Source organism: Dendropsophus ebraccatus, chromosome 15 (assembly GCF_027789765.1).
Source record: "Dendropsophus ebraccatus isolate aDenEbr1 chromosome 15, aDenEbr1.pat, whole genome shotgun sequence".
Lineage (NCBI taxonomy): Eukaryota > Metazoa > Chordata > Amphibia > Anura > Hylidae > Dendropsophus > Dendropsophus ebraccatus.
The window spans coordinates 13824478-13849580 of record NC_091468.1 but is presented as its reverse complement, the minus strand read 5'-3'; the positions used below and the strand labels follow the sequence as shown (position 1 = coordinate 13849580).

The window sequence follows — 25103 nt, the reverse complement described above, 5'->3', positions numbered from 1 at the left end:
TCTCAGGGGGTACGGTGTGATGTGTATCTCAGCCACATCTCAGGGGGTACGGTGTGATGTGTATCTCAGCCACATCTCAGGGGGTACGGTGTGATGTGTATCTCAGCCACATCTCAGGGGGTACGGTGTGATGTGTATCTCAGCCACATCTCAGGGGGTACGGTGTGATGTGTATCTCAGCCACATCTCAGGGGGTACGGTGTGATGTGTATCTCAGCCACATCTCAGGGGGTACGGTGTGATGTGTATCTCAGCCACATCTCAGGGGGTACGGTGTGATGTGTATCTCAGCTTAGGGCCCTATTACATCGTTCTGTGTAATTGCAGACAACGATGGAAAAATCATTCATATGTCGTTGATTTAGATCTGAACCTAAAATCATCGTTCGCTGTAATTCCACATTCGTTCGACTTTTTCACTAATCGCTCAGCGTAATTGCACATTTGTTAATTGTTTTGCTGGAATCAGAAGGAATAAACGATCATAGTAACGATCGCAATAATGATTATCGTCCTGTGTAATATGGTGACCGATTTCAGGTTAACAATAAACAATCTCGTTTGCGATCATTAGTCGTTAATCGTTAAAAATCTCTGTGTGTAATAGTGCCCTTAGAGAGTATGGTATACATTTTCCAGTCCCCTTCCTCTGGCTGGTGTGAGTGTTGGGTCGGTATATCTGTAGTATATCGCTGCCGCCGCCGCTGTGATGTCATTGATCTTCAGATGGCGCCTGTCACCTGTACACAGAGAGAGATAAGACGGTGGGTGGGGGGGGGAAATGACATCCAGTCACTGAGTGACTGCTGTGTGTATATACAGGACTGTGCGAGTCCTCGCTTCCTCATCAGCCACTACAATGAGACTTTCCGTGTGACGACTGTGTAGGACGTCCGCAAAGACGAGAAGACGCTGCTGAGTCATCAGTTCAGGCGCTATAGGACCCAGTTCACACTGAGAGTATTGGTGCTAGGATGGTAATAGGAAGTCACCTGCTGCCCAGAACGCTAAAAAGACGAAAAATCCAGATCATGCTGAATGTGACCAGTGATGTGACCTTAGCTGGAGACCCAGAAATACAGATAAGCAGTGTGAGAGTGCCCCTATAAAGAGTGTCAGAGTAACCCTATAAAGAGTGCCAGACAGTGCCCCTATAAAGAGTGTCAGAAAGTATCCCTATAAAGAGTGCCAGAAAGTGCCCCTATAAAGAGTGCCAGACAGTGCCCCTATAAAGAGTGTCAGAGAGTAATGGCCCTATTCCACGGAACGATTATCGTTCGTTTTCGGACGATATCGACCGCTACGGACGATAATCGTTCCGTGGAATAGAGTGCAACGATCAGCCGACATCGTTCATGTCGGCTGATCGTTGCAGTCGCTTGTTTTTCAACATGTTGAAAAACAAGCGACTGATATAGCAGCGATCTGCTGCCGTCGCTCCGTTGAATAGGAGCATCGGCAGCAGACGCTGCTATATCCTATGGGCTGCCCGGACGATCAGCGATCCTCCGAGCAGCCCCCCCGCAACTCCCCGCCGCCCCTCCCGCACTCACCCGCTCGCTGCAGCCGCGTTGAATAGCGGCGGCAGCGAGCGGCGAACGAGGAGCAAACGAGCTCTAATAGCGCTCGTTTGCTCCTCTAAAACGACCCGTGGAATAGGGCCATAAGAGCCCTATTCCACCGGACGATTATCGTTCAGATTATCGTTAAAACGTTCGAATCTAAACGATAGTCGTTCGGTTGAAATGCAGTTAACGATTAACGACCGAATGAGAAATCGTTGATCGCTTTATAAGACCTGGACCTATTTTTATCGTTGCTCGTTCGCAAAACGTTCGCATTGAATAAGACATCGTTCAGTCGTTCGCAATAGATACGAACGCAATAGCGAATAAATAGCAAAGAAAAACGATCGCAATTACGATCTTAAGTAACGATTACCATTCCATAGAAATGAGTGAAAGTTTTCAGGTGTTTCGCAATAGCGGTCGTTTGAGATCGTTAATCGTTAACGATTATGCAAACGATAATCGTCCGGTGGAATAGGGCCCTATTCCTATAAAGAGTGTCAGAGAGTATCCCTATAAAGAGTGTCAGAGAGTATCCCTATAAAGAGTGTCAGAGAGTATCCCTATAAAGAGTGTCAGAGAGTATCCCTATAAACAGTGCCAGAGAGTGTCCCTATCAGGGCTGTGGAGTCGGTAAGCCGCACCTCCAACTCCGACTCCTGAATTCAATCAGGACTGACTCCGACGACCGACTCCGACTCCTGCTCCTTCATAAATGGCCGGTCATATACCAGGGGAGTTATTTATCACACTGGCTCAGCAGCTTCTCCATAATGTCCTACATGATCCTGGGGCGACTTCTAAAGGAATAAAGGAATACTGTATATAAAGCAGCTTCTCCTGTGTGTGCAGTGGATGCAGCCAGTCTCCAGCCTCCATGTCCTGGACAATCTTCTATGTTTCTAACTAAATATTCACCATACTTACAGAAACACTGCTAACAATGCCAGATACCTGTAATATAGAGGTCAGGCATAGTGATATAGAGGGGGGGGTCACACACAGTTATATAGAGGTCACACAGTGAAATAGAAGGTCACTGTGGGGGCACGCACACACACACAGCCTGCTGCAGCCATAGCACACACACAGCCTGCTGCAGCCATAGCACACACACAGCCTGCTGCAGCCATAGCACACACACAGCCTGCTGCAGCCATAGCACACACACAGCCTGCTGCAGCCATAGCACACACAGCCTGCTGTAGTCATACCATACACACAGCCTGCTGCAGCCATAGCATACACACAGCCTGCTGCAGCCATAGCATACACACAGCCTACTGCAGCCATAGCACGCGCGCGCACACACACACACAGCTGCAGCCATTGAACACTGAAGAAAAACACACAATCTTCTCCAAGAGAGAAAACCCCGCACTGAGGATAGAGGTTACTGCTACACTACTTATGTCTTCTCCTCTATATTACACAGGATATCTTCATATTACACTGCTGCTCATATACAGTCATCCAACATCCAGGAAGAGAACAGCACAGATCTCCCCCCACACAATGGACTCTTCCAGCTCAGAAACAAACTGCCAAATAGTGAGCAACAACTTTTCCATGACCACCCTTATCTAATAGGGCCAGTGTCCTATTACTGATATATTCCCCGACCACCCTTATGTAATAGGGCCAGTGTCCTATTACTGATATTTTCCCCGACCACCCTTATCTAATAGGGCCAGTGTCCTATTACTGATATATTCCCCGACCACCCTTATGTAATAGGGCCAGTGTCCTATTACTGATATATTCCCCGACCACCCTTATGTAATAGAGCCAGTGATCTATTACTGATATATTTCCTGCCCCCCCTTATCTAATAGGGCCAGTGTCCTATTACTGATATATTCCCCGACCACCCGTATGTAATAGGGCCAGTGTCCTATTACTGATATATTCCCCGACCACCCTTATGTAATAGAGCCAGTGTCCTATTACTGATATATTCCCCGACCACCCTTATGTAATAGAGCCAGTGTCCTATTACTGATATATTCCCCGACCCCCCTTATGTAATAGAGCCAGTGTCCTATTACTGATATATTCCCCGACCACCCTTATGTAATAGGGCCAGTGTCCTATTACTGATATATCCCCCGACCACCCTTATGTAATAGGGCAAGTGTCCTATTACTGATATATTCCCGACCCCCCTTATGTAATAGAGCCAGTGTCCTATTACTGATATATTCCCCGACCCCCCCCCTTATGTAATAGGGCCAGTGTCCTATTACTGATATATTCCCCGACCACCCTTATGTAATAGGGCCAGTGTCCTATTACTGATATATTCCCCGACCACCCTTATGTAATAGGGCCAGTGTCCTATGAGAATGTTGCTCATAATATATATTCATGAGCAAAACTTGTAAAATTCATGTTAAAATTCAATTCTACATTTTTTAAAGATTTTTTTAAAGCTGGAGTCGGAGTCGGTTCCTTTTTTTTTTTTTGCGACTCCAGCCAAAACTAGCTCCGACTCCACAGCCCTGCCTGTCAGAGAGTGTCAGTGTCAGAGTGATCCTATAAAAAGTGTCAGGGAGTGATACTATAACATTGTGAGAGAGCGCTATAAACAGTGTAGAGAGTGTCCCTATGAACATAGCTAGACATAGTCAGTGCCCCTATAAACAGTGTGCGGCTATGTTCCCACTAGGTAAAAATGCAAATAATGGGAGTTACTATAACATAAGGGCCCTATTACACCAACAGATTATCTGATTTTCTGGCTTTGGCTTAAAAAAATTCTGTCAGATAATCTGTTGGTGTAATAGAGTCCTGAGGTCCAGTCTACTGAGTAGAATGTGAAATACAGATTTTCAATTTCACGGGTTGGTTGGGACCTATTGTTCCCATACTGTAGATGACTGGTCACATGAGCCGCGCTCCCTGTACACTAATACCTGATCTGTTCCTGTAAATCCTCGCTGCCGAATCCCAGGGGCCATTTCCATCCCTTCCTGTTTTTCCCTTTCAGAGTCCCTGCTTATTTCTTAGACACTATTATTACCACAGTGAAGTATGCTTTATTGTTTATATGGAGAGAGATCATTGGAAAAGCAGGCATAGTGTCCCTGTAAACAGTGCCAGAGAGCGCCCCCCTGTAAACAGTGCCAGAGAGCGCCCCCCTGTAAACAGTGCCAGAGAGCGCCCCCCTGTAAACAGTGCCAGAGAGCGCCCCCCTGTAAACAGTGCCAGAGAGCGCCCCCCTGTAAACAGTGCCAGAGAGCGCCCCCCTGTAAACAGTGCCAGAGAGCGCCCCCCTGTAAACAGTGCCAGAGAGCGCCCCCCTGTAAACAGTGCCAGAGAGCGCCCCCCTGTAAACAGTGCCAGAGAGCGCCCCCTGTAAACAGTGCCAGAGAGCGCCCCTCTGTAAACAGTGTGCTGCTATGTTCCCACTAGGTAAAAATGCAAATAACAAGTGTTCTTTCTAAGACAACGGCCAGTATTGTAAAATAAGGGCTGTTATTTACCGGTAAATGACATCTGCCCAATAAAAACGGTTATTACTTTAACGGTGTGTGAACATAGCCTGAGAGTGCCACAGTAAACAGTTCCAGGAATACCTCTATAATCAGTGTCACAGAGTGTCCTTATAAACAGTGACAGGATGCACCATGGAGAGCCCCTCTAACACCGAACACAACTACATCCACACATAAGGTAGTCAGACACGTAATACACACATATCATGTAGTCAGATACGTAATACACACATATCATGTAGTCAGACACGTAATACACACATATCATGTTGTCAGACACGTATTGCACACATATAATGTAGTCAGACACATAATACAGACATATCATGTAGTCAGACATGTAATACACATATAATGTAGTCAGACACGTAATACACACATGTCTGTATTACGTGTCTGACTACATGTGTGTATTAAGTGTCTGACTACATTATATGTGTATTACGTGTCTGACTACATGATATGTCTGTATTCCGTGTCTGACTACATATCATGTAGTCAGACACGTAATACACAGAAGTACCAGCTTGAGTAGTGGATGAGGTTAGTGTTTTCTGTCAGGTTGTGGTGCTCATAAGGGGACACTACAATGACTAATGACCATTTCACCAGATTTTGCAAGATGTCCCTTTTTGGAGGGGGAAATCCCTTGTAAGACACATATATCTAACACCCAGGCTTTTTTTACAGATAGACTGATTTTTGCAAGTTCAGAAGTTTAAACGCTGCCCCCTGTCAGTGCCCAGTCTAGTGTAAATGCTGCCCCCTGTCAGTGCACAGTCTAGTGTAAATGCTGCCCCCTGTCAGTGCACAGTCTAGTGTAAATGCTGCCCCCAGTCAGTGCACAGTCTAGTGTAAACGCTGCCCCCAGTCAGTGCACAGTCTAGTGTAAATGCTGCCCCCAGTCAGTGCCCAGTCTAGTGTAAATGCTGCCCCCTGTCAGTGCCCAGTCTAGTGTAAACGCTGCCTCCTGTCAGTGCACAGTCTAGTGTAAACGCTGCCCCCAGTCAGTCCATTGTCTAGTGTAAACGCTGCCTCGGTCAGTGCCCAGTCTAGTGTAAACGCTGCCCCCAGTCAGTCCATTGTCTAGTGTAAATGCTGCCCCCGGTCAGTGCACAGTCTAGTGTAAATGCTGCCCCCGGTCAGTGCACAGTCTAGTGTAAATGCTGCCCCCGGTCAGTGCCCAGTCTAGTGTAAATGTTGCCTCGGTCAGTGCACAGTCTAGTGGGTAGACACTGTAGAAGAACCACAGAAGGCTCCAGATTTGATCTCTTTGTAAAGCATAGTACCTATCACTGTATACAGCCCTGGGGTATTCTGCCGACCCCCGGGAGTCTGACTGTTCTTTCGGCCTGAGATCATACACTTTACCCCTTACACGATCTCACACCTATCTAACACGCATCTCATTATGTCCACAGGATTTTCCCTTTAACTTATTAATGATGAGAACCACCCACCTCTTCATATAAATGAGCGAGAGGACTTTCTCAGCCTGAGAATTCCCACAAGAACGAATGGCTTACAGTTACTGACATGTGCTCCACCCTTCTCACTTACCTCATCATTTACCGGGTGGAGAGTCGGGGGGCCCCCATATACAAACCTGCAAAACTGATTTACGCTGCGGCTCTCCTTGTTCAGATTGCCCTCTGTGTATAAACAGGAGCCCTCCACAAGTAACAGGACGTCCGTGCTGGGTTAGAATAGTTGTGCGCAGGTTTGGGCACACAGATTAGACCAGTTTTTGTCAAGCTGTGCCGAACGCAATATTTCACACGTATCGTATTGCAGCGGATTTTCTGCTGCTGCGCATCCACAGCAGATTTGACTATGAATGCACACAGCATTACATCCGCACTGCCAAATCTGCTGCGGATCCGCAGCAGAAAATCCGGTACGTGTGAAACTACCCTTATGCAGATTTTGTGCATGAATGACCAATTGCTCCCCTCCCCCCATCCCCTGGCATTGAACTATGACAGCGGCAATTGCAACTTTGGCACCATGTTATATGACACAGATCACTGGTAGCATTAACTGGTTTACCCTTCAGATGCTGCAGTCTTTGTGCCTGCAGCATCTAAATAGTTTTAAAGAATTAAAAAAACACACACACAATCCCCTGTGTCCTACAGAAAATACACCCTGTGATGGCTCCATAAATGATTTGTAATTGGGTTTATTAGGCAAATGTGCCATTATCTGCATTCAAAAAGACTTTCCCCAGCCCCCCCCCCCCCCCTCTCTCATTCACTGCTCATTATCAGGAAATCTCAACATCAGTCGGGCCCTGTGTAACCTATGGAGAGTGGAGGAGGGAGATTAGTCGGCAGCAGAGAGCAGAGAAAAAAGGATTACACAGTGGGATCTGTGTGAAAGCCGGTATTCAGAGGTCAGAGAGGTCAGTGCTGACTGTCAGAGGAGATAGCCCGGTGATGTAGCTGTAAATTAACTCTTTGTTGTCCTGTTTTGGTGCCTCATCTCCCTCCACTCCTCCCCTCTCTAAAAGAGAACAATGAATACAGGGGGAGAGCTTCAAACTGCTTTTTCATGATAAAAATGCATTTTTCGGCTAATAAACCTAATTACAAAGTTTTTTTTAAATTGCCTGTACTATTGATTTTTGTATAAAAAAAAAAAAAAAAAAAAAAGTAAACTACAGTGACACTTTAAAGGGGCTGAAGTACGATGCCTACCGTTCAGAGTTTGAGGCACAGTGCCATACATTTAGTAGTGGCTGTTTCTGGTATTGCAGCTTGCCCTCATTTAAAGCGATACTCTGGCGAAAATATATATATTTTTTTTATTTAAATCAACTGGTTTGAGAAAGTTATATAGATTTGTAATTTACCTATATTTAAAAGTCTTATGTTTTCCCATACTTATCGGCTGCTGTATGTCCTGCAGGAAGTGGTGTATTCTTTCCAGTCTGATACAGTGCTCTCTGCTGCCACATCTGTCCATGTCAGGAACTGTCCAGAGCAGGAAAGGTTTTCTATGGGGATTTGCTGCTGCTCTGGACAGTTCCTGACATGGACAGTTGTGGCAGCAGAGAGCACTGTGTCAGATTGGAAAGAATACATCACTTCCTGCAGGACATACAGCAGCTGATAAGTACTGGAAGATTGGAGATTTTTAAATAAAAGTAAATTACAAATCTGTAAAACTTTCTGACACCGGTTGATTTGAAAGAAGGAACATTTTGCTGGAGTACCCCTTTAAGTGAATGTGAATCAGCTTCATGTAATTATTTTTATGGAGGGGGGGGGGGGGAGGCAAAAGCGTCCCAGATAGCAAAATGACATGACCATCACAAGGTTATTAGTCTGGAGAGTACCGCCGTAGTTGGGAAGCAGAATAGCGGCCTTATTACTCTCATCTGAAACCTTACTGGAGGTGAGGAAGAAGCCGCTCTCAGTACTACAATTATAATAAGTAAACTGCGCTAAGCGTGATTCCTGCGCCCCATCAGTGTTATCTAGGGGCTGCCCAACTTCAGGTCACTATGTATCACCGACTAGAAGTTAGTCATGAACTTGGATCATTTACTGTACACATCAGAACTGAAAGAGAACAGATAATAAGAAGACTTTCCGGCTCAAACTGAGAAGATTTCTAATAATAGATCATTTCCTTCTAATATAGAGACAGAAGATGGCACCTCTATAGTCCTTACTTATACAAAGGGACATGTCATAGGGACTCCCATATCCCCTGTCTTACTTTATAGCCACAGCTGTAGGGGGTCTTGATAGTCTTATCCCCTGGACGACCAGCACCCCAGATAGTTGTCAGAGCTGTGGCACCAACATAGACACAGCGAACGAAGGTGAACACACACTCCATACATTGTGTAGTAGCCATGTTGGGTTATTGCAGCTCAGCTGTTACTTTAAAGGAGAAGTCTGGCTAAAATTTGTATTAACATTGTATTGCCCCTAAAAGTTATACAAATCCCCAATATACACTTATTATGGGAAATGCTTATAAAGTGCTTTTTCCCTGCACTTACTACTGCATCAAGGCTTCACTTCCTGGATAACATGGTGATGTCACTTCCTGGATAACATGGTGATGTCACTTCCTGGATAACATGGTGATGTCACAACCCGACTCCCAGAGCTGTGCGGGCTGTGGCTGCTGGAGAGGATGATGGCAGAGGGATGCTCAGTGTCCCTCCAGTGCCCTGTGTCCCTCAGTGTCTGCCTGCCATCATCCTCTCCAGCAGCCACTCGTACAGCTCTGGGAGTCGGGTCGTGACATCACTATGTTATCCAGGAAGTGTCATCACCATGTTATCCAGGAAGTGACATCACCATGTTATCCAGGAAGTGACATCACCATGTTATCCAGGAAGTGAAGCTTTGATGCAGTAGTAAGTGCAGGGGGAAAAAAGCACTCTATGTGCATTTCCCGGAATAAGTGTATAATTTAATTTAAAAAATTTACCGAACTTCTCCTTTAATGTACACAGCTTTCTGCATTCATTCACTGTGCCACGGCTCTTAAAAAAGAGCTGATTGTAGGGTGCTCATTGCCCGGTAGTATTGATGGCATATCATTAGATAGAATAGTCTTCATTAAGTGCTAAAATAGGGATTAAGGTCCCTTTTAAAGGGGTAGTTCAACATTTTTCCTTTCAAATCAACTAGTGCCAAAAAGTGCCAGAGATATGTAATTATATTAAAAAATCTCCAGTACTAATCAGCTGCTGTACGTCCTGCAGGAAGTTGTGTATTCTCCCCAGTCTGGAGAACAGAAAAGGTTTTCTATGGGGATTTGCTGTTGCTCTGGACAGTTCCTGACATGGACAGAGGTGGCAGCAGAGAGCACTGTGTCAGACTGGAGAGAATACACCACTTCCTGCAGGACATAAAGCAGCAGATAGGTACTGGAAGACCTTAGATTTTTTTTTTTTTCTGGCACCAGTTGATTTGAACGGGAAAATAAAATATGGTCACCAAACCCTTTTAATCTGGTTGTTTAGGGATAACAGTTTTTAAGGGTCTCAAATGCTACAAAATGAAAACTATACGCAGATAAACTACACTTAGCTGCCCTGATGCCCCGACTGCAGCCGTTACAACAGTGCCCAGTCCTTGCTGCCCTCCATTTCTTACTGCTTCTGATGACATCCCATTCGTGCAGGACTAATTACAAGTCCCCTCTGTGCTCAGTGATTGGCTGAGTGGGCAGGTCCTGCACAAATAGGAAGTGGTTGGAAAGAGCACAGAGCATCGGGGACCAGGTACAGTGAGAACAGCAGCAGTGGCGGATCAGGGCAGGTGAGTATATATATATATATATATATATATATATATATATATATATATATATATATCTTATATTATTATTATTATTATTATTATTATTATTATTATTATTATTATTATTATTATTATTAATAATTTTTTTTATTTTTATTTTTTTGCAGCACCTGGAGTTAACATAATAGTTTTAGTGATATTCTGCCAATTTCTCTTATCTTTTCACAGCTTATTTTTGCACTTTTCTACCATTCAACCACAAAACCCTTTAATGAGACTGCCTCATATGTCAACAGGAAGCTGATTCAGCCACTTATATCAGTAAGTTATAATAGGTTTTCTATTTATGGGCTGCATGTGCTAATGTGGAGGTGGTTGCATTCTCCTTTTGGTCTTATAGATTACAGTGGCGCTGAAGTTAGTGCACTGTGGGTGTTTTTCTATAGTCCGGAACCTACATCACAGAATTGGGTTGACCTACAGGACGTCACAGAATTGGGTTGAATCTGCGTCTGGCATACAAAAACTTCCAGCAGATGTAGATTTTGGTCATGATTTACACCTGCGAGCAGGCGTAAATAATGATAAATGAGGCACGGGAGGAGGCTGCCTTATCACACCCCCGTATCACTGTTCAATGCCTGTGCGTGGGGACGTCATCGCTCTTGTGACCCCTCTTTTGTCTCCATGTTGATTGACGGCTGAAGTCACGCCAGTGGCGGATTAAATGTACCCTGGGCCCCTAACCACCCCCCATAAACATATTGGGCGTGGCGCACTACAGGGCAGGGGCGTTGCTAGGGTCCTAAAACATCCGGGGCATGGGCACCCTGAGTTGACGTCTGCAGTTTTACACACACACATATACACTCACCGGCCACTTTATTAGGTACACCATGCTAGTAACGGGTTGGACCCCCGTTTGCCTTCAGAACTGCCTCAATTCTTGGTGGCATAGATTCAACAAGGTGCTGGAAGCTTCCTCAGAGATTTTGGTCCATAGTGACATGATGGCATCACACAGTTGCTGCAGATTTGTCGGATGCACATCCATGATGCGAATCTCCCGTTCCACCACATCCCAAAGATGCTCTATTGGATTGAGATCTGGTGACTGTGGAGGCCATTGGAGTACAGTGAACTCATTGTCATGTTCAAGAAACCAGTCTGAGATGATTCTAGCTTTATGACATGGCGCATTATCCTGCTGAAAGTAGCCATCAGATGTTGGGTACATTGTGGTCATAAAGGGATGGACATGGTCAGCAACAATACTCAGGTAGGCTGTGGCGTTGCAACGATGCTCAATTGGTACCAAGGGGCCCAAAGAGTGCCAAGAAAATATTCCCCACACCATGACACCACCACCACCAGCCTGAACCGTTGATACAAGGCAGGATGGATCCATGCTTTCATGTTGTTGACGCCAAATTCTGACCCTACCATCCGAATGTCGCAGCAGAAATCGAGACTCATCAGACCAGGCAACGTTTTCCCAATCTTCTACTGTCCAATTTCGATGAGCTTGTGGAAATTGTAGCCTCAGTTTCCTGTTCTTAGCTGAGCGGAGTGGCACCCGGTGTGGTCTTCTGCTGCTGTAGCCCATCTGCCTCAGAGTTGGCCGTACTGTGCGTTCAGAGATGCTCTTCTGCCTACCTTGGTTGTAACGGTTGGCTATTTGAGTCACTGTTGCCTTTCTATCAGCTGGAACCAGTCTGCCCATTCTCCTCTGACCTCTGGCATCAACAAGGCCTTTCCGCCCACAGAACTGTCGCTCACTGGATGTTTTTTCTTTTTCGGACCATTCTCTGTAAACCCTAGAGATGGTTGTGCGTGAAAATCCCAGTAGATCAGCAGTTTCTGTAATACTCAGACCAGCCCTTCTGGCACCAACAACCATGCCACGTTCAAAGGCACTCAAATCACCTTTCTTCCCCATACTGATGCTCGGTTTGAACTGCAGGAGATTGTCTTGACCATGTCTACATGCCTAAATGCACTGAGTTGCCGCCATGTGATTGGCTGATTAGAAATTAAGTGATAACGTGCAGTTGGACAGGTGTATCTAATAAAGTGGCCGGTGAGTGTACGTGTGTGTGTGTATATGTATATATATATAACTTTTTTTTTTAAAAACAGATAGTGACTTGTGACTCACAGTTGATGTCTTCTCTGATCAGAGTCGCTCACTTTTCTCTTTCTTTTCCATTGGGCCCAAGCCATAAGCCTTCTCTTCAGAATCTGCCAGGAAAAACATTTTAGGCTCTTGCTCCAGCACACACAGTAATTAGGTCTCCCCTGTGCCCTATATGCCCTTTGCTCACATAGTATAGGCCTTCTCTCTACCACCACATAGTTGTAGCCCCTAGGCCTGTGTCTGCATAAATTTTAGGCCTCAACTGTGCCTTCGAATAGTAAGGTCCCCATTCAGCAGTCCTCATGTATATGGCCCCCTGTGCAACACACACTATAAAGTATATGCCCCCTCATGCATCAGCCCCCATATAGTATATGCTCCCCTCTGCTGTGCAGCATCCCCATATGGAATATCCCCCCTGCTCTGCATTATTCCCGTATAGAATATCCCCTGCTGTGCACCCAAATATAGTAATAATGCTCCCTGCTGTGCTATCCCACATTGTTAAATGCCCCTACTGTGCCCCCATATAGTAATAATGCTCCCTGTGCCCCCAAATAGTAATACTGTCTCCTGCTGTGCCTCCATATAGTAATAATACCCCTGCTGTAACCTCCATATAGTAATAATGTCTCCTGCTGTACCCTCATATAGTAATAATACCTCCTGCTGTGCCTCCATATAGTAATAATGTCCCTGCTGTGCACCCAAATATAATAATGATGCCCCCTGTCCCCCCTTAGTAAAAATACCCCCACTGCTGTGCCCCTTATATAATATAGCGTCTACCATAATAATAAAGTTCCCCCCTCTGCCTACAATAAACCTGACCCCCCCCTACACACACTCTGCCCCCACCTGACCCCCCCTACACACACACACACACACACACACACTCTACCCCCACCTGACCCCCTCTACACACACACACACACACACACACACACTACCCCCACCTGACCCCCCCTACACACACTACCCCCACCTGACCACCCCTACACACACTACCCCGACCTGACTACCCCATACACACACACACACACACACACACACACACACACACTACCCCCACCTACACACACTATCTCACCTGACCACACCCTACACACACTACCCCCACCTGACCCCCCCCCACACACACACACACTACCCCCACTTGACCCCCACCTACACACACTATCTCACCTGACATCCCCCCCCCACCACCACACACACACACACACTCTATCTCACCTGACCCAAACAGACTATCCAACCTGGTGACCACACACACCGACGGCCGCCAATACCAATCCCCACTATGGCAGCAGACAGCCTTCCCCCCGGGGGTTACAATACTCACGGCACACTAAGTGGTGCCGGCTGATCCTGCTCCTGCGGCCCGCCAGCGCTGAAGTAACAGCAGCCTGGGGCCTCTGATAGTGATCTATCACAGGTCCCGGCTGCTGTTATTACGGCGCTGGTGGCTGAAATCTGTCTGTCCATGGTCCCCAAAAGTGACGTGCTGCCGTGTGTAATCATCCTGCATACTTTAATAATGTGGGCGGCCGCCCGGGGCCCAAGGCTTCGGGGGGGGCCCATGCCACCGCCCACATTATAATCCGCCACTGAGTCACTCTCTCCCATGCATCTCTATGAGACATCCCCTGAAAATAACACATCATAGCGCATCTTTGGGAACAATAATGAATATAATAATAATATGTTATTTTAGGGGAAACACGGTATAATCATGTACAGTAGCGGTCAGGTATCTGTACCGTGTGCGCAGGACCAGGGGGGGTCACATACTTTTTGGCGTGTATGACACATATGTAGGGCAGCATGACAGTCCCCATCCTGGCTCAGATCATACACGGTGATTTTTATGTCCAGGAATATTTAGTTGTGGTATTTGGTTTCTTCCAGCTCCGCCATGGACTGCGCCACTTTACATCCAGAAAGATTCTGCAGGCAGAACTCCGGGGTCGGCCTGTCACTTGACTTTGAGCCAAAGCAGGAATACGTGTTTGTGGAAACCCTGCAGGAACGCTACAAGTGTGCGAGCTGCCACCTCGTCCTTCACAACCCGCACCAAACAGGATGTGGTCACCGCTTCTGTGAGAAGTGTATACTGTGCCTGAAGTGAGTGTCTCCACCTGCTACAGTAACCTCATGTCTAATGTATATCATCACCAGCATGGCTCACTATCCTGGGGGACGACTATGTAGGGCCACCATTGCATCCCCCACCTTTACACTAGGACAGGGGTAGGGGACCTTGGCTCTCCAGCTGTTGCAAAACTACAACTCCCATCATGCCTGGACAGCCAAAGCTAAAGCTTTGGCTGTCCAGGCATGATGGGAGTTGTAGTTTTGCAATAGCTGGCGAGCCAAGGTTTCCTACCCCTGTACTAGGGCATAGATTTGCATTGTTAGGCACCCACACTCATGCTAACCCTCAGGATGAGCAATGTTATGGGGGCTCCCTTCCTCTTTTTTTTTTTTTTTTTTCATCAGTGTTTAAAAATAAAAAAAAAAGGGATCAAAAAGTAGAAGGAAAAATTGAGGCGTTTTTGTGCATCTGTTTTGATTCAATTATTCCATTGACTTTCATTATAAAAAAAAAAAAAAAAACGCATACAAAAATGTGGTCGACCATGTTTTTTTGTACGTAAAAAGAAAACGGATGCATTTTGATCCTTATTTTTAATGAAAGCCAATAGAAAAACAGATCAAAATTGATGCAGACAAATGGATGAGAAAACATAGTGTGAACCCAGCCTTAGTAGTTATCATTTGCCCTTGTGTTGATTTTTAGACTCTATCGGGGAGATTTATCAAACATGGTGTAAAGTGAAACTGGCTCAGTTGCCCCTAGCAACCAATCAGATTCCACCTTTCATTTTCCAAAGAATCTGTGAGGAATGAAAGCTGGAATCTGATTGGTTGCTAGGGGCAACTGAGCCAGTTTCACTTTACACCATGTTTCATAAATCTCCCTCTATGGTTCTATACCACACATGATCACTGCAACCCATGAGTCCCATTGCCTGTGTTTATTAGACCCTATGGTTCTGGCACATTCATACTTAATGCACCCTATAGTTGTGGCTGCCTCATACCAACCCACCCCTATGGTTCTACCCCCCCCCCCCCCAGCCATAATTAGACTCTGTGGATCCTATTCCACGGGCCGATGGGGGCCCGATTAATAATGTAAACGAGCGCCGATCTGCTAGATCGGTGCTTGTTTACTGGGCCTATTCCACGGCCCGATAATCATTTAGCAAAGGGCTGCAGGGACATCGTTATCGATGTCCTTGGAGCCCTTGTTCAAACACCATACATTACCTACACATGTTGCAGGGCTTCTCCTGCGCTCCTTCTTCCTCCCGATCCCGCTGCAGCATCTCCGGTGCGGCCTGTCTGAGCTGACAGACCGTTCAGCCAATCACTGGCTGTGATAAGACAGCTAAGACAGGTCGCACCGAAGCTGCTGCTGTGCGCGAGACCAGGAGGAAGGAGGATTGCAGGAGAAGCCGTGCAACATGCTTAGGTAATGTATGGTGCTGCTGAAATCTCCGGCCGCGCATCGCTATTCCACACAACCATGCACGGTCTCTATTCCACGGAGCGATAATCGGGCCGAATATAGCTCTGTGGAATAGGCCCCTATACCTCTGTCCCACTCATGGTCATTGCACCCTCTGTTTATGACTGCCACTTTCTCACATGTTTTGAGGTTTTGGCCCCCTTGCGGTCACCAGACCCTATGGTTTTAGCCCCTCATAATCATTGGACCCTATAGTTAAACCTCCCTTCCTCCCATTAACATTGGTCCCTATGGATCTCATCTCCTTGTGATCACTGAACTCATTCTACCATCTAGATCATCTTAATAGACTCATAAACATGGTGGATATATACAATATAGGTTGTATTGGCCCAGATCTGAGTGTCCCATCTGACTAGTGCTTGAGGCCTGCTGTTGTATAGGAATCATCCCATGATATATGTGACTAATATGTCTATAATTCCTCCTTGCAGAGAGCTGCATGAAATTCCTCAATGTCCAATAGACAAAGAAACTATAAAACCGCAAGAGGTAAGAAAAATCTCTCTTTATGACGCTGAAAAACAGGCCATGCGTTTGTGCATTTCATTGGCGTTTTTTCTCCATAGACTTCTATAAAAGGTAAAAACCTATTTAGGCTGCTTCCCTTAGAAAATATCAGCTAAGCAAGACCCCCGCAATCCCAAATACCTGTGTTGTCCTTGGTGGGGGGGACTCTCAGGTCTTCTACTGTAATGAAGTGTCAAAGAGGAATTGTGTCTGCAGCGCATCCACTCACCGCTCTGAGTTAGAAAAAAAGTCTGACTCTTTTTTTTCTACCACAGAGCGGAAGGGGACTACGCCGCAGCACGGTCCTCTCCTGGCTCGTTTTTCCAGATTGTTGCGAGTCTGCGAGACTGATCAAAACTTGTGACATGTCTCTATGATGTCTCTATGAAATGTCAAAACGACAGTGACACTTTAAAGGAGTTGCACACGTTTATAAAAACATAAGTTACATTCATGTTAATGGAGCTGAATTGTAGTACCACACACAACCAGTGGATGGCTGTGGTGCTGTTTTTGAAAGAAATCAGCCATGTTTTTCTGTCCCTGAACATCTTAAAGTGGTACTCCAGTGGAAATTTTTATTATTTTTTTTTCAAATCAGCTGGTTTCAGAAAGTTATAAAAATATGTAATTTACTTCTATTTAGAAATCTCAGTCTTCCAGTACTTATCAGCTGCTGTATGTCCTGCAGGAAGTGATATGTTCATTCCAGTCTGACACAGTGCTCTCTGCTGCCACCTCTGTCCATGTCAGGAGCTGCGCAGAGCAGGAGAAAACCAGTCTGTTCATTCTCTGTGAAGCCACTGAACACTGCGGAGCACTAAATTCTGTGCACTCGGACCCCCAACCGTCAGCTTGATGGATAGGGCATAATGTGCCCAGATGAGAATGCCCCTTTAAGGATATTATATCCACCTTTATGAGATTATGTCACATTGGTATATGCCATACAATAAGAATGCTATTGGTTTTAACACTGTATTTGTCTACTTTGTTCCATATACAGTGATTCTTCTGTGAGGGATTTATTGGATTATGTCACTTACAGTAAAAGGTATAAAACTCGACAGGTTTCTCGGCCATAAGCTTCAGTGGGTTTCCTGTATGTGGATTTATACATTGGTCTCTGCAGTTTTTACCTTGCAGAGTAATTATGTGGGTTTACTATTGTATGTATAGAAAACCATTGTGGTTGGAGATTGGAGGCTTTTCCAGCAAGTGACAGATATATGATTAGACACATATGTAACATCTCAGCAGCCCCTGTCCCCTACTGAAGACCCCCATACATTACCCAATACAGAGAGCATCTAAGAAGCACTATATGGAGGCAGGGGGGAGAAATGTGTCCAATACCCTGAATCATTCCTATATGGAAAATCTGTGTGATAAAACTGATACTTACTCTTGTCCCCTGGACACACACCGGCTATAGTAAATAATAAGTTCACCTTTAAACGATATTTTTACAGTTTAATAACCTTTAATAACCTGACTGTGTTACTTATCCTGTATTGATCCTGAGTTATATACCTATTTTGTACTCCAGAGCTGCACTCACTATTCTGCTGGTGAGATTACTGTGTACATACATTACATTACTGATCCTGAGTTACATCCTGTATTATACTCCAGAGCTGCACTCACTATTCTGCTGGTGGGGTCACTGTGTACATACATTACATTACTGATCCTGAGTTACATCCTGTATTATACTCCAGAGCTGCACTCACTATTCTGCTGGTGGGGTCACTGTGTACATACATTACATTACTGATCCTAAGTTACATCCTGCATTATACTCCAGAGCTGCACTCACTATTCTGCTAGTGGGGTCACTGTGTACATACATTACATTACTGATCCTGAGTTACATCCTGTATTATACTCCAGAGCTGCACTCACTATTCTGCTGGTGGGGTCACTGTGTACATACATTACATCGCTGATAGTATTAATGTTCCCTTCTAGATATTCAGAGACAATTGCTGTAAAAGAGAAGTCCTGAACCTCCTGGTATTCTGCAGAAATGCCCCTGACTGTGATGTGAAGGTGACGCTGGGAAGGTTTCAGGTATGCGGTGACTTCAAATTTTTTTTAACTCCTCTAGTATATTTTCTGCCTAAATGAGTCCCAAATTATCTGCTGATTAATGTAACCTGGATTTATAAGGGAACACACACAGTTTTTTTACTGTCATTCTGTTATCCACCTGGTTCAAAATGACCTCAGAGGGAAGAGGAAAAAACAGGTTTAGGCTATGTTCACACAACCTAAAAATAAGGGGAAAATACGGCCTGGAATAAAGAACATGATCATTATTTCAGGCCGTATTTATCCAAATACCGCCATATCACTAGTGGAATATAATAGGTCCTTTTCGGGTGGTAGCTCCTGGGGGGCCTATGGTCACCCAAAAAAACTTATACTTTCAGTGGTGTATTGTCTCCTGGCTATATTTCTGCTATAATTTGCATTTTTACCGCAATTTTGCACAGATCAGGGCATCATGATATTATCTATCCTGTACTATGAACACCACGCTAGTGCCGTCATTGTTACAGTGGGGGGGGGGGGGGGGGCTATGGTAAAGTTAATCTGCCCCTGAGCCATAATTTGCTCTTGTTTTTACGTTGTGTGAACTAGGCCTTAGGGTAGCTCCAAACATAGCGGATTCACAGTGGATTTCACACTGAGAGTTTGCAACGAAATCCGCTGAGTTTGCAGCGAAATCCGCTGCGAATCCTGGTACTGTCACTTTAATGGGGTTAGCCCACTGCTGCCATAGAAATATAGGCGAGCAAAATCTTCTGTGTGTGCAGTGTATAGGAGTGTAGAAGTGCTATGGCAGCTACTCCACCCACAAGCTTAGGTACAACTGAGGAGAAGGTGACTGCTCAGGAGAAAACTGGTGATAAATGCCATATACAAGTTATATAATGTTCAAAAAGATTGGTCTATATAAATGTTACAAAATCCACAATAATTTTATTTTTTTGACAGGACCATCTGGGTCAGTGTCTGTTCGAACTGACCATGTGCAGCAACTCCGGCTGTCACGACAAACTGATCCGAAAAGACTTAGAGAATCACATAACAACGCAATGTGAGCTGAGAGATGAAACCTGCGCCTACTGCAAGAAAAGCATGACCTCCATCGATCTGCAGGTAGTGATAGACCTGCACTGAAGGCAATTGTTAGTTGATCCCTTGCTGATTTTGTAAGTCTGCCCACTGGCAAAGACATGAACAGTAAATTATCTACATTTATTTGCAGAGAGAAATAAGTATTTGATCCCTCTGGCAAACAATATGTAAAGGGGTTGTGCAGCAGTATTTTTTTTCTTTTAAATCAACTGGTTTTAGAAAGTTATATAGATTTGTAATTTACTTCTATTTAAATATCACAATTCTTTTCATTTCGGGGAGTTTTATGTTTACGCCGTTTGCCCTATGGTAAAACTGACATGTTATCTATGTGATAATTTATTAGTTTGGGCGATTACGCACGAGGCAATATATAATAGACTTTAATTTGAAGTCCCCTTGGGGGACTTTTATGTTAACGATACTGATCTCTCATAGAGATCAATGCAGTATATACATATTGCATTGATCACTAAGATCAGTGATCCATTACTTTGGGCTGATGGAGCCCAGAGCAATGGAGTGCCGAGTCGGGATCATTGTCATTACAGCACAGAGCCCCGGCCTGGCAACAAGCATGGATAACCCCTCCAAGATCACATAGCAGTGGGGTGATCACGCCTCTATACCACCACCAATGGGAGGGAAAAAGCTATTTAAATGCAGCTGTCAGTTTTGATAGTTGCATTTAAATGGCTAATTAGCCACACACTGTGTTTGGCCCACCCCCACTAATAGCTGCGGCCCACCCGTGACCCCTCTCTGAACTCCCTTACCCGTCGCTGGACATACAGTTACGTTACATCAACGGCCAATGATTTTAGGTCAGGACAAAAAGTCACGATCAGCCGATGATCAATGTCATCAGCTGATCGTTCTCTCTATTACACAAAGCGATAATCTGCCACATCGGCCTGATTCTGCAGATTATTGCTCTGTGTGGTGTATAGAGAAGCACTTTCTTTACAGAAAAGTCACAGTCATTATTAGTAAAGGCTTGTATTACATTGATGAAATATTATATTGCCAAAGGGTTGTCAGCTCTGAAATTGTATGTATACACAGAAGTGTTGGAGACACACATTTCTGTAGAACAAGGCCACCACTAGGGGGAGCAAACTGAAGGCAGGTTTATACATACTCATTACAGACACAGTCCTTCCATAACCCATAGCTTCCAGTGATTGCAGTAATAATTCTGATTGGAATTACAAATGATATGCATATAATATTAGTTTTTTTATATTGTATTTTTTTATCTATGTAATTGCAATATTAATCTCTTTCAGATTCACACACGGAAGTATTGTCCATTATATCCAGTCTCATGTCCCAACAACTGCGGCCAGACCTGTCCAAGGGAGGAGGTGAGTACTGTGTATAGCAGGGGTCTCAAACTCAATTTACCCGGGGGCCGCTGGAGGTAGAGTCATGGTGAGGCTGGGCCGCATCAGGTTTTCCACAAAAAAAGCTCTTACAAAAACATTCCAATGTCATCAAATGTTTTTATCTTTTCATCTGTTAAAACCACATATAGTTGCTGACTAGAGAAATGTAATTATTATTATTCAGATTCAAATGTCTGTATTGACAGTTCCTTAACATTTAACTTTCTGAACATGAATGGAACACACACACACTGCCTGACCCCCCCCCCCACACACACACACACTGCCTGACCCCCCCACACACACACACACTGCCTGACCCCCACCCCCCCACACACACACACACTGCCTGACCCCCACCCCACACACACACACACACTGCCTGACCCCCACCACACACACACTGCCTGACCCCCACCACACACACACACTGCCTGACCCCCACCACACACACACACACTGCCTGACCCCCACAACACATACACTGCCTGACCTCCACCCCACACACTGCCTGACCCCCACACACACACTGCCTGACCCCCACCACACACACACATCTTTTGCATTAAAGGGGTACTCCAGGCTGGGGGCCCCCATCCCGGAGTACCCCTCCAAGGAACCAGCAGGCCAAGTGTCTATTCCCCTCCCCCCTGTCTCCTCTCCGGCCTCCCCCTTCTCCCCACCGGCCTCCCCCTTCTCCCCTTCGGCATCCTACCTCTCCCCACCGGCCTCCTCCTTCTCCCCAACGGTCTCCACATCCCGGGCGCCGTGGCCTCCACACCTCGGGTAGCAGCGGCAGCCTCACACACCGCCCACCCGACGTAGCGCCCGGACGTCCTTGTCCAATCAAATCAGCGCAGGGAGGGAGCGTGGAGCCGCTGCGGCCCAACGCTCCCTCCCTGCGCTGATTTGATTGGACAAGGACGTCCGGGCGCTACGTCGGGTGGACGGTGTGTGAGGCGGAGGGGCAGCCGCGGCGGCCTGCGAGCTAGATGCAGCCATCAAAAGAGCCGCGTCTGTCTCGCAAGATGCCGGGGGGAAAAAGATTTGGGGCGGCAGGCATTTAATCCGGGGCTGGGCCGCACTTACAGTAAAATTACCATTGAGGTGGGGGCCTCAAACTAGTGTCCCGAGGGCCGTAGTTGGCCCGCGGGCCGCAAGTTTGAGACCCCTGGTCTATAACCTATACATGGAGAGGCAGCTTACCTGATTTAGGCTATGTTCCATCTATGGGATCATAGTAGGGAAAGGCGGCCATCTTGTAATATTGACGACCGCAAATATTGATTATGATTTTCATCATTATAGTACAAATTTCATTTTTCAGGTAGATGACCATCTGGCTGTATGTCCAGAAGCTGAAGTGGAATGTCTGTATGCGAGTTATGGCTGCTATGTAAAGGTAATCCTGCCATTTGTATTGAAGAGGGCCATTAGTTTATATGCCCTGCTTGACCCCCCCCTCCCCCCCTTTAATAATAACCTGCTGCAAAGAGTGTCTCCTGTTCTGGAGGACTCAGCACGACCATCTATTACATGACCACCCATTTATTTTGAAGAGCGTCCTGTAATACACTTTTTCTCCTGCAGTGGCCACTGCAGTAACATGTGTGGCCACCAGCAGCTTCTCTCATTGGTAACAAGTGAGCACCTGGTTTTTCATTTAGCATTCAGCTAAAGGTATAGTTAGAGGAGCAGAGAATCCTGAATACCCTCATATAAAATACAAATCACAGATCCTACGACCAGGGAGATATTCCTCATTACAATATATAGTGGGCGCCACCATGTAAATCATTCCTTTCTACTTTTACCTGCAGATTCCCTGGTATATAGCACTGACGCAACCTGCAAGTATGTAGTATGGGGTAGTATTGATAATCAGCCATGCAGTGTATTCTGTGAGGGTATTGTTTGATGGAAAACCTTACTTGCCTTTTTGATTAGATCGAGTGAAGTATTTGTAGTGGTGAGTCCAGACAGCTCAGTTGTTAAAGGGGTGGCCCAGAGACATAAAAAAAAGAAAAGTTGTACTTCAACCAAAAATGTTTTCTTTCAAAACAACTGGTGCCAGAAAGTTATACGGATGTATAATTTACTTCTGTTAAAAAAATCTCAAGTCTTCCGGTATTTATCAGCTGCTGTAGGTCCTGCAGGAAGTGGTGTATTCTTTCCAGTCTGACACAGTGCTCTCTGCTGCCACCTCTGTCCATGTCAGGAACTGTCCAGAGCAGGAGAGGATTTCTATAAGGATTTGCTACTGCTCTGGACAGTTCCTGACCTGGACAGAGGTGGCAGCAGAGAGCACTGTGTCAGACTAGAAAGAATACACCACTTCCTGCAGGACATACAGCAGCTGATAAGTACTGGAGGATTTTTAGGTAATAAATAATAAATCTGGCACTTTCTGACACCAGTTGATTTAAAAGAAAAAAAAAGTTGGTGGAGTATCCCTTTAATAAAGTTATATTACTTTATTTTTTAATAAAAGTGTAGTTTTTATATTTCTATATGTAAGAGGTGACACTGCCCTCTCTGCTGCCACCCCCGTTTATGTCGGGAGCTTTAGGCCCTGCGGTTTCCGATCTCCTGCCATGTTCTAGCGCTGCATTTAAATCTTTTTGCAAACACATCTTCTATGCAGGAGCCTATGGTTATCTACCGAGCATCACCTCCCCATTCTTTTAAAAGATCTTCTGGTACACAGATTCCTACAGCTTGTTGTATTATCCTCTTTAGGTAAAAAGATCAAAACTTAAAGTCCATGAAGAGACCTTTCTGAGAGACCACATGCTTTACGTACTGAATAGGAATACAAAGCTTGAGAAACAGGTAAACGCCATATTCATTGGCATCGCACCTCATTAATGTCGTTGTCACATGACTACGACCCATCAGTGTGGCGCCATAGTCACACTCACACACGGCCGCTCCATTCATTGTCTGTGGGAGATACTGGAGACAGTACAGCACCATCTGTGGCAGCCTCCATAGACAATGAATGAAGCTGCGGTGTGCACAAATGAACGCCTACTCGAGCATGCCCCAGTCCGATCCTTCGGTGATTGGCGGTGGCTGAAGAAGTTGGATGCAGCCCTAGGGAGTCTGGGAAAACATGGATCCTGACTATGAGCGTATCCATATGTTTCAGGACTCCCTAGGGCTGCATCCAACTTCTTCAGCCACCGCCAATCAAATGCACAGCGAGCAGACTTGAGTCGTGCTCATCTTTAACCGCCACCTCATTGCAACAGGGTCGTTTTTATATATTTCTTTTATTTTATTTTTTTTAAAGTAGTTCAGAAAATTTTCATGAACTCTTTTGTGTTGCCTAGATGTTAGACTTAAAGCAAAGTTTGGAACAGAAAGAAAACAAAATCCAGCAGCTCTCAAACACGGTAAAATGGTGCGAGAAGGAATGTCGCCAGTTTGTGCAGCTCAGCAGTAACGGGAGTCACCTCACCAGCGCTCAGGTAAGAGGCCGACTTTGATATGTGACCTAGTGCAGGGATGGGGAACCTTGGGCAAAACTACAATTCCCATCATGCCTGGAAAGCTAAAGCTTTAGTATGACTGTGGCAGGGCTCTCCAGCGGCAGCTAATCATCTAAATCATAGTCTATATAGATTATAATTTAGATGCAGAGCTGGGGAGCCCTGCTGCAGTCAGGAAGGGGTTAACCCAAGCAAATTACTATGTAGCCCTCTGTCCAACACCATATAGTAGTCCTGCCCATAGTAGGCATGCTGCGAGGGCAGATGATATCACTTCCTTCTTTACTGCCCACACTAGGCATGCTGTGAGGGCAGATGATATCACTTCCTGTGTTCCTGTACACGCCCCCAGAGTTTAGTAGAACTGCAGATTAGGTGAGCAAAAGAATGAGGAAAATTGCTGCCAAAATAAAAGGATAAAAAAAAATGGTCTGGGAGGGATGACAGACACTGCCCAAATGTAGGGGCAGCACGGTGGCTCAGTGGTTAGCACTGTA

General features: G+C 45.5%; 1 protein-coding gene across 2 annotated transcripts in view; it reads left to right on the top strand.

The window, feature by feature from the left end:
• The window catches only part of TRAF5 (TNF receptor associated factor 5), a 28146-nt gene that overhangs the window by 1033 nt on the left and 2010 nt on the right, over positions 1 to 25103 (top strand). For both annotated transcript variants that reach the window (XM_069955126.1, XM_069955127.1), the window contains exons 2-10: positions 10564 to 10656; positions 14381 to 14596; positions 16502 to 16559; positions 18549 to 18650; positions 19581 to 19745; positions 21014 to 21091; positions 22440 to 22514; positions 23852 to 23944; positions 24448 to 24585. In XM_069955126.1, coding sequence (XP_069811227.1) covers positions 14388 to 14596; positions 16502 to 16559; positions 18549 to 18650; positions 19581 to 19745; positions 21014 to 21091; positions 22440 to 22514; positions 23852 to 23944; positions 24448 to 24585 — 918 coding nt within the window. In that variant the 5' untranslated portion in view covers positions 10564 to 10656; positions 14381 to 14387. The remainder of the gene's footprint in view (positions 1 to 10563; positions 10657 to 14380; positions 14597 to 16501; positions 16560 to 18548; positions 18651 to 19580; positions 19746 to 21013; positions 21092 to 22439; positions 22515 to 23851; positions 23945 to 24447; positions 24586 to 25103) is intronic.